At 36.3% G+C, this 10,720-nt stretch overlaps 1 protein-coding gene across 10 annotated transcripts; it reads left to right on the top strand.

Annotated features, from left to right (window-relative positions):
* Positions 1 to 913: 913 nt before the first annotated feature.
* On the top strand, positions 914 to 8,529 carry LOC132641125 (pentatricopeptide repeat-containing protein At5g57250, mitochondrial). 10 transcript variants are annotated; one of them, XM_060358020.1, is made up of 5 exons: positions 914 to 4,450; positions 4,842 to 5,073; positions 5,175 to 5,204; positions 5,320 to 7,084; positions 8,087 to 8,529. In XM_060358020.1, the coding sequence occupies exon 1, from the start codon at positions 1,214 to 1,216 to the stop codon at positions 4,337 to 4,339; it is 3,126 nt and encodes a 1,041-aa protein (XP_060214003.1). In that variant the 5' UTR covers positions 914 to 1,213; the 3' UTR covers positions 4,340 to 4,450; positions 4,842 to 5,073; positions 5,175 to 5,204; positions 5,320 to 7,084; positions 8,087 to 8,529. The 10 variants fall into 10 exon arrangements, with proteins under 10 accessions (XP_060214003.1, XP_060213997.1, XP_060214001.1 ...); XM_060358014.1 differs by lacking the exon at positions 5,175 to 5,204; XM_060358018.1 differs by having other exon boundaries at positions 5,175 to 7,084.
* Positions 8,530 to 10,720: the final 2,191 nt, after the last annotated feature.

Raw genomic sequence — 10,720 nt, 5'->3', positions numbered from 1 at the left:
TCTTTCTGGTTCAAAATAAGTGTCCACTTAGCCTTTAGCACACGGGCAATTCGCACGAATGCCCCTATCTTGGGGTGGTCTTTACTTTTTGCCCCTCAAATCGCTAGTCTTTAATTTTTATCATTCAACACTTAAATAACAAAAAAGTGATAAAAAAAATACCCCTGATATTGAAAAAAGAAGAGAAATACGGATGTATGACCTAATTTCGTAAGGCAAAGTTTCATAGAATGTTTCTTGTCGGGCAAAGTTACATAGAAACTGTGTCTTATCTGGTATAGTTCTGTAGAAATTAAGTTATGCCGCATAAGATAAAGTTTCTATAAACTTATGTCGAGCGAATTCGTTACTACACAACTTATGCCGGATAACTAAATTTCTATACAACTATGTCGTTTCTATGTAACTTGGCCTTGTGAATTTTTTTTTCCTGATTCTGTTGGGGATCGGACCCAGAATCTCTGATTTCGTAGACCAGCGAATAAAAGTGCTTTGGCCCACAAATTTTCATTAAATGACAAGTAGGGACAAAAATTAAAGACCGGTTTGTATGAAGGACAATCCGTGCAAAAAAAATGTTAGCAGACCATTTAAGAAAAAACTAACTCCTAGAAGAAAATATCGACTAAATTAGCTTTAATTAAAACTACCCAAAATAATATAATTTCTTGATTACATAAAAACTCACCTATCTAAATTGGGGTAAATTTGAAAAAAAAAAATTAATTCCTTCTAAATTATGTAAGTAGACATACCAAAATAAAATGATTAAGTGAATACATATTATAAACCGGAAAAGAGTAGTACTACTTTTTATATAGGTTCTAAATATGTAGATTATTTTTAAAAAAACTTAAAAATCTTATATATCCGAATTTAGCGTCAAAATAAAGAAGTTTTACGGGAGGGAGTAATAATTATAATCTAACCTGTGTGGAGTAAAGAAAATAGGAAAAAGAAAAGGAGATCTTTTTTCTTTTTTTCTTCTGGGCTGCTCGCCCAATTCTTTCTCAACTCATTGGCGGTGCTGCTGTGGAAATGAGAGGGCAAAGTTATGCAACACAATAAAACAGCATTAGCTTCTTCAATTTGGCTCTTTTTGTACACTATTTGCTCTTCTTTATTTTTGCCTCTTGCTGTTATGATTACATTTATTTCAAATTAGAGCTATGAAATCGAAGTTCCCAAATCTAACTGTATAGTATCACAGGCCATGATTCTCTCTAAGATATCTCCAAATATTGTTTCTCTATTGAAGACTGGTTTCACTCCCACCACACAACACTTCAACCAATTCCTGCTCTTCCTTTCTCAATCCAAAAGATTCAAACTTATCACACACTTAGTCAAATCACACCAATTCCAGAAAGACTCCCAAACACACAGAATTTACATACAAGCCCTTGTAAAAGAGCATAAATGCGAAAAGGCCCTTTCTGTATTACAGCAGGATTGTGATGGCAAAGTTTTGCTTTCTTCTTTCACTTTTTCTTCGTTGATTTACTCTTTATGTAGTCAGGGAAGGATGGATTTGGCAATTGAAGTGTTAGAATTGATGACTACTGAGAAAAATAAATACCCTTTTGATAATTTTGTGTGTAGTTGTGTGATTTCTGGTTTCTTGAGTGTTGGAAAAGCTGAGCTTGCTGTTGAGTTCTTCGAAAATGCTGTGAATTTAGGTTATTTGAAGCCTAATGTTGTTACTTATACAGCATTAGTAAGTGCTTATTATAGATTGGGAAGAATTGATGAGGTTCAAGATTTGGTTGCTAGGATGAAGATATATGGATTAGAATTAGATGTTGTGTTTTACAGTAATTGGATATATGGGTATTTTAGGGAAGGAGCGATTGAAGAGGCGCTCCTTAGATACAGTGAGATGGCACAACAAAACAACAACGTCACCGGTGTAATCCCACAAGTGGGGTTTGGGGAGGATAGGATGTACAATGAGATGGTGTGTAGGAGAATTGAGTTGGATACGATAGGCTATACGATACTTATTGATGGGTTCTCGAAGGAAGGTCATGTGGAGAAAGCAGTTGGGTTTTTATACGAGATGAAAAAGCGCGGTGTGCAACCTAATTTGGTTACTCTTACGGCGGTGATATTAGGATTTTGCAAGAAAGGAAAAATGTGTGAGGCGTTTGCGGTGTTTAAGATGGTTGAAGAATTGGGGATCGAAGCGGATGAGTTTATCTATGCAGTGTTAATTGATGGCGTGTGCAGGAAGGGTGACATAGAACGTGCATTCGAACTGCTCAGTGAAATGGAGAAGAAAGGAATAAAACCTAGTGTTGTCACGTACAATACGATTATCAATGGATTGTGTAAAGCTGGGAGAATGATTGAGGCTGATGATGTGTCTAAGGGGATCTCCGGAGATATTATCACATATAGTACGTTGTTACATGGTTATATTCAAGAAGAAAATGTCATCGGAATGGTAGAAATAAAAAATAGAGTTGAAGCAGCTGATGTTTCTCTTGATGTTACTATGTGCAACTTTCTTATAAAAGGCCTATTTATGATGGGGTTGTTTGAGGATGCTCTTGCCATATATAAGAAAATATCGGATATGGGCCTGACTTCCAATTTTGTTACTTACTGTACCATGATTGAATGTTACTCAAAAGTAGGAATGATAGATGAGGCACTTGAAATATTTGATGAATTTCGGAAGGCATCTATAACTTCAGTTGCGTGTTACAATTGCACCATTCAAGGGCTGTGTAGGAATGGCATGCCAGACATGGCAGTTGAAGTATTTGTTGAACTAATAGATCGAGGTTTACCTTTAAGTACAAGGATCTATATGTCATTGATCAAAAAGATCTTTGGAGTTAAGGGTGCTCTTGGAGTTTTAGATTTGTTTCAGAGATTGGGAAGAAATGAGCATGAAAATTTTGATTCAATGTGTAGCGATGCTGTTTCTCTCCTTTGCAACAAAGGATTATCAGAGGCTGCATTCGATCTGTTAATGGTGATTCAAAGTAATGGTTTTGTTCTAAGCAAGAACTCCTACTACCTTTTAATGAGATCCCTTCTCTATGGTGGCAAAACATTTTTGACTGGCCTCCTTTTGACAACATTCATAAAAAAGTATGGGATGTTTGAGCTTAGAGCAGCCAAGATACTTGTTTACTTTCTTTGCATTAAAAATGTAGAAACTGCGGTTCGGTTTCTTGCTACTATGAAAGGTGGCATATCTGAAGCAACTTTTCCTGCTGAAGTTTTGAGGACACTGACAAAAGGCGGCCGATATCTGGATGCTTTTAACCTTGTTGTGGGAGCAGGAGATAAGCTACCTCTCATGGATGTGGTTGACTACTCAATTATTATTGACGGCCTTTGCAAAGGAGGACATATTGACAAGGCATTAAACCTCTGTAATTTTGCCAAGAATAAGGGAATTTCTTTCAATATTGTAACCTATAACTCAGTTATCAATGGGTTGTGTCGTCAAGGGTGTGTGGTTGAAGCTTTTCGGTTATTTGATTCATTAGAAAAAATTGATGTAGCTCCTTCAGAAATCACATGCGGAATACTCATTGACACTTTATCAAAAGAAGGTCTTTTAGAAGATGCGAGGAGGTTGTTTGAGGAGATGTCCGTAAAGAATCTTAGACCGAATACTCTCATATACAATTCATTAATTGATGGATACAGCAAGTTAGGTCAAGTCCAGGAAACTATGAAGCTTCTCCTTGATTTACAAGCTGAAGGCCTAACACCAGATGAATTCACTGTCAGTGCAGTACTTAACAGCTATTGTCAGAAGGGTGACATGGAGGGGGCTCTTGGGTTCTTTTCTGAGTTCAAAATGAGACCTGATTTCTTGGGTTTCATGTACTTGGTGAGAGGCTTATGTGATAAAGGAAGGATGGAAGAATCTCGATGCATTTTGAGGGAGATGTTTCAGTCAAAATCTGTAATTGATCTTCTTGGCAGAGCTGAAAGTGAGAATGGAACAGAGTCTATTATAAGTTTTCTTTCTCAGTTGTGTGAGCGAGGAAGCATCCAAGAGGCAGTTAATATTCTCAATGAAGTGGTGTCCGTGTTTTTCCCTGTTAGAAGAGGTTGGAATTTATTAGAGGAGCCTAATTATGATAGGAGAGAGAAGAGAGCTGATTCTAAAGACTTATTATGCAAATACAAAATAGATATCGACGAGGCTTGGACTCCGGATAAGGCATCAAACAATCGTAGTAACCGAGACAATCAAATAACCCAGTTGCTCGACTTCAGTTATTATTATTCCCGTATTGCTTTATTGTGTTCAAAAGGGGAATATGATAAGGCTAATGAAGTGGCAAAAGTTATTACTGGTTTCACATAGAGTGTATTCATCTTTAGACAAGATTGACTAGTTTCTCTGAATATGGTTTGAGCTCTTCTAGTGTTTCTTGCCGGAACAAAGAACCATACAACCATACAGGAGCTCTCTTGGGTATGTTTTCTTCTTGTTGAGCTATACCTCAATACAATCTGCATGCTAGTCTAAATGCTCAGTTCATTTTTTTTTTTTTTTTTTGTTACTCTAGGTTATCAACTTGGCAAACTCATATATCCATTTTCCAGAAACAGTCAAATTTAACTTCGTAGTCGGATTTTATTCTATTTAGAAGTATTCCGAGTGTTCTCTTTAGAAGAGATAGGTCAATTAATTATATATTGTTAACTTATTAAATACTATTGTTTTTTATTGTACTGATTAAATATTATTGTTACTTCTATTTTTTCTAATTACATAACATTACATTCTTTACTATGTTGCACTTATTGATTCTAATTCAAATGTTTGAACTATAAGCCAACTCCGAGTTTGATATCCAATGCAGGTGGAAAAAGAGCTGGAAGATTTACACCAAGAAGAGCAAATCTTAGCGACTAAAGCTAGGTATTAGGAAACATTGCACGATGGACTTAATAGTAATCTTTCTAAAGCAGAAGCACAGGGGAATTTGGACCTTCTTGCAAAGGTCATTCAAGACTTTGTGGCATTTTATCTGCCCTTTGGCAGACTATACATAAAGCCTTAGGCGATGTTTCACTGACACTCGTGTTATTTCGGTAATTTTACACACGTCACTTTTGCAGACTATACATAAATATTTTCACACATCACGTTACTGATTATAATTTCTTTCCCTCCTGCTTCGATCATTCAAAAGGTGAGTAGGGATAAGTATTTATCCATCGTGGTAAGCTTATTTCATTGTTGTTAGTTGTATCTTTTGTTAGATTATTTCAAACTGTGTAATAGTGTTTGATAACATTGATAAAACAAACACCACTGTCTTTGACATCATCTTACAGATTTTCGGGAGCACGAGTTATATGTGGATTCCTTCGGAAGACGCATTGCTCTGTCGGATGTACTGGATATCTTGACATTTAGGATTGGAAGTGGAAGTTGTTATGATTGCACGTCTCTAGGTGAAGCTTGGGAATCTTTGAAGCATTTTTTAGGAGTGCTCAGCAGATGCAAAAGACAGACCATGATTGCAATTTCTATGAATATTTCACTGAGGTAATGTTTGCAGCTATTAGAAGGTTATTATGGCTTGTTCAATTGCATACTAGAAGGCTCCTGGGTTATGTATCTTATTCTAATTTTTATACGGCCATACTTACTAACTTCATATTTGTTATTTCTTTTCCAGAGGGAGAAGTGATTCTAGCCTGGGTTTTTCTATTCCTTGTATGACGTGATTGGTTTTCCAAAGTTTTCTATCACTAATTATGTCTATTTTCAGGCTTCAAGTTTGCCTTGTTGTGAGAAAAAAAGGTTGTTGTTTTCCATCTGCAGTTGTGTTTCAATATGTTTGGACGAATAATATTGTGGCGATATTGAAGGTAAGAATGTTATTCTCTGACATGGTTCGCATAAATAAAAAAATTATGATTGACCATCTCCCCAGATAAAAGGATACTTTCGAGAAAGGGTGAGCGCAACTGAAGTGTCTATACGTGCAAATCTATTACTTCCTCCATCTCAATTTATGTGATGGTGTTTGACTGTTCATGGTTCATCGACCTAGAGAAAGCTTATGATAAAGTGCCAAGAGAGGTTCTGTGGAGATGCTTGGAGGCTAAAGGTGTACCTGTGGCGTACATTAGAGCGATCAAGGACATGTATGATGGAGTATGATGGAGCCAAGACCAGGGTAAGGACTATAGGAGGAGACTCGGAGCACTTCCCAGTTCTGATGGGTTTGCATCAGGGATCAGCTCTTAGCCTATTTTTATTTGCCTTGGTGATGGATGGATTGACGCGACAAATTCAAGGTGAGATGCCATGGTGTATGTCGTTCGCAGATGACATAGTCTTGATTGACGAGACTCGTAGCGGAGTTAACTCTAAGCTAGAGGATTGGAGACAGACGTTAGAGTGTAAAGGATTCAAGTTGAGTAGGACCAAGACAGAGTACTTGGAGTGCAGGTTCAGTGGCGTACCTCAGGAGGCTAACGTAGAAGTGAAGCTTGGTACCCAGGTCATCCAAAAGAAAGAAAGTTTCAAGTATCTTGGGTCTATTTTACGAGGGAATGGGAATATTGACGATGATATCACACATCGTATTGGTGCAGGATGGTTGAAATGGAGGCTCGTTTCCGGAGTGCTGTGTGACAAGAAAGTGCCACCAAAACTTAAGGACAAGTTCTATAAAGTGGTGGTTAGACCGACTCTGTTGTACGGGTAGAGTGTTGGCCAGTCAAGAGCTCTCACGTGCAGAAGATGGAAGTCGCGGAAATGAGAATGCTGCGGTGGATGTGTGGGCACACTAGGAGAGATAGGATCAGGAATGAGGACATCCGGGACAAGGTGGGAGTGATATCGGTGGAGGATAAGATGCGGGAAGCAAGGCTGAGATGGTTTGGGCATGTGAAGAGGAGAGACATAGATGCCCCAGTGTGGAGTTGTGAGAGGTTGGCTATGGACGGTTTTAGGAGAGGTAGAGGTAGGCCAAAAAAATATTGGGGAGAGGTGATTAGACAGGACATGGCGCAGTTTCAGATTACCGAGGATATGACCTTAGCTAGGAGGTTGTGGAGGACTCAGATTAGGATAGAAGGCTAGTAGGTAGTCTCGCTTTTCTTTCGCACTAGTAGGCGTAATTTTGCTCTACTGTTTGTTGCCCTTTGATTCCTGCTTTTATGTGTTGGGTCTTGTCTTTTCATGCTGTTTTATCATGACTTCTTTGCTCTTGTTATTTCTCATTTTCGCATTGCTTTGATTTGCTTGTCTGTATCTGACTCTTTTCCCTTATTTTCTTTTGAGCTGAGGGTCTTTCGGAAACAGCCTCCCTACCTTTCAAGGTGGGGGTAAGGTCTGCGTACACTTAACCCTCCCCAAACCCCACACTGTGGGATTCAACTGGGTATGTTGTTGTTTGACTGTTCATGGAGTTTAAGAATGAAAGGAAGTTTTTTGAAACTTGTGGTATAATATGAGCTATAGATATTTGTACCTATTGAAAAAAACTATAGATATTTGTGGCTATAAATCATCTTAATAAGGGTAAAATGAGAAGTTTAAAGTTAAATCATTACTAAATATAAAAATGTATCATTCTTCTAGAGACTAACTAAAAAGGAAAGAGTTCACAAAAATTGGGACGGAGGGAGTAGGTAGGGGAGGATTTCCCTGCATATCAAGGATATGTACTTCCATTTTGTTTACTATAGAGGTCTTCAGAAACTGAGTACACATGCGTAGTGGATGTTTGAGGCAACTTAGTTAGCTGAAACTTTTGATATTGTTTTAACTTCTTGCAACTGCTAGTCCACGAGCTGGCTGTTGCTTCTTAGTCGTTGCATGTCTTGAACAAATTCATTAAGTTTTTACTGTTCTGTTTAGCCTAAACATTGCTCAGGATGAGAGACGGAATATTACTTTCTTTTCTTCATTTTGGTTACAGATGGTTGTTTAGAATTGCGAGATTAAGTACTGTTTCTTTCTTTTCTAGTTCTTGGTTACAGATAGTTTATAATTGTGACTTTCACTCTTGATTAGCTGTCTCATTGGCTCATTTTATATTGTGAATGAACTATTATCTCATTCGATTTTGTTTTTCTTTCCCAGGGAGGCAGGCATATAATTAAGGGTTTTCTAGAGAAGCTAGTACTGGGATTTGTCAAAATGGATGGTGAGTCTGATGCTTTAGGGCACAAACAAGTTATCCTTGAGAACTCAGAAAATCAGCAACATCAACTGTCAGGATTATGAGACCTTCAGAGAGTCCTTAAGAATCGCGAGGGTGTTTGACCAGATTGAAAAGAGATCAAGTTAAGCAAATATACTTGTTAAGTATAGATTACTTTTACCTAGTGAAATTGTTGGATTCCGAGGATGAAGCAGTTTAGTTTTTGTTCTGATTCATGTAACAAGAATTGCTAGATACCAGTTACATGGTAAAGCTAAAAGTCAATGACAATAGTGGGAGAGAGCTGGTATGCATTTCTTGGCATTAATGGGATTGTGAATATAATGTTCATGATAATTTGATTTATGGTTGATAAAAGGAATGAGGGAAGCTCCAATAGAAAAATATTGCAGAGGAAAAATACTTTGAAGATGAACCTTTTGTCAAGAATTTATGACGGTGTCGAGTTGGAACAACTTGTTCTTCCTGAATATCCTGATTTAAGACTAGAGAAACTTTTGCCGCTATCCTATTCTAGTTTTTATCTGTATTTGGTAATAAATAAAACATTTGCACCCCGGTTGACCTCTCAGAAATTTCATAAAAAAGGCTCTTAATCAAACCCATAGATAAACACTAACATGCAAACTAAGTTCAGCCATCAAACCTTATCTAGGTTGAAGCTCCGACCTAAGTCAGCTATTTATTCACTCGCCAAAGGTGAACTAGTTTCTTCACTTATAAGGTTGAGGTCCTGATTTTTCTGTACCTTTTACCGCATTCAAACTTTTCTTTTAGCCTTTGCTATTATAGGCTAGCAGTAGTTATGAGCAGCAGTCCCTTGTCTAAAAATAAGAAAAGACAAAGGTGAGTGCCATGATCACAAGGGATTAAGACGTTGATGAAATGGCAAGTTTAGCTGGTCGATTGGATGACAGAATTTGCTATAAATATGAAAGATCCTATAACCATCTTCTGTAAAAATCAAACCATTAAAGCTTAAAAAGTTTGGTGTGTAATTTATTAGATAGTGCTGACAAAAGAAATAAAAATTGCAAGTAATCGTTCAACCCGCTTCTGTATTTTGTGTTTGTATATGAATGGATTAGCGTTGAAAAATCTCTTTTCATGCCCCCCTCCCTCCCATTTTAGTTGTCACAATTTCTTTTTGCACACCCTTAAGAAATCATAAATAAGAAAATATTTTTACTAATTTTCCCTCGTCTCTCTTTAATAAATATGCTCTCCGTCCAATATAGGTTACTTTGAAGAGCACTTAATATTAAGAGTAAAATGGAACAAAATTAATTAATTTCATTTTAATTTTCTAAAATAACCAGTATTTTAGGATAAGTATTTTTAATGTTGACAGTTAATATGGGACGGAGGGAGTAGCAATAATGCCTTTGATCTAAATATGTCAAGATACCTTGTTTGTAATTCCATCAATATTTCCAAATAGTAATTGAGAACTGATCTATATTTATATAGAGTAGGGCACTAGACCCGTCATGTGATATGCCTCTTTGGCCTCAAATGCTATTTCTCTTTTGTGTTTTTTTGGCCTTTTCCTTTCAAATTTTCTATTAGGGTCTTAACAAGAGAATTCCTATCCATAATAAAGAAAACAACTAATAAAAGCCATATTCCACAAAAACAAATTCTAGAAAGAAATAGGGAAAAACAGAATTCAAGTGGCCCATAAGAATCATACCAATTGAAATGGAGAGTTTCTTCAAACAACAAGGGGTTGGGTCAACTATTCAATCAAATGATATTGAACCACGAGATGGGAAATGAAAACGATTTTCCCCACACGAAGTTTGTGAAGTAATTGTTTGATAATGAGCAAGGAATATTCGTCTTTCTGCTAAATAGGATGTATTGAACTCATAATTTCTTCTGACACTTTTTCAAATTCGATAAACATTGGTTGATCGTATATTTCATTATAGTTCTATGATTCAGAGGATCAATCTATAGTGAGTGACTGCCTCCATTATGTTGTTGCTAGGAAATAACACTATTTTTGGTTTTGGATCTTCCAATAAATAAATCTTTCTACCATACTATCAATCTATTAGAATACTGTCAATTCTAGTCCACTCATTTCATTTAAGACATGAAATTGGAATTCTTTTCATTTTATTTCATCAATTTTGGCTAAGAACTCAGGAGTCAAGTTTCATTCAAATTAGCTAATAATTAATCGTTTTGACTAACTGTTTTTACGTAACTGATAAGTAGAAAAGCGGTAGAAACTAGAATAAATAGTGCAGTAGCAATAAATGCAAGAATATTTACTTCCATAATCCCATTGGTTTTTTTACTTCGCAATAACTTGGGATTTAATCCCATAGATATATATATATATATATATATATATATATATATATATATATATATATTTAAATGCAAGAATATTTACTTCCATAATCCCATTGGTTTTTTTACTTCGCAATAACTCGGGATTTAATCCCATAGAGATGATAAATCTTTGGCTTATAAATTCAATGAATGAATATACGTCTTTCTGAATATAGATGATGATATCTATACAGATGGATCATATA

The sequence above is a fragment of the Lycium barbarum genome, chromosome 5 (genome assembly GCF_019175385.1).
Source record: "Lycium barbarum isolate Lr01 chromosome 5, ASM1917538v2, whole genome shotgun sequence".
In the NCBI taxonomy this organism is placed as follows: Eukaryota; Viridiplantae; Streptophyta; class Magnoliopsida; order Solanales; family Solanaceae; genus Lycium; species Lycium barbarum.
This window is presented reverse-complemented; position numbering and strand designations above follow the sequence as displayed.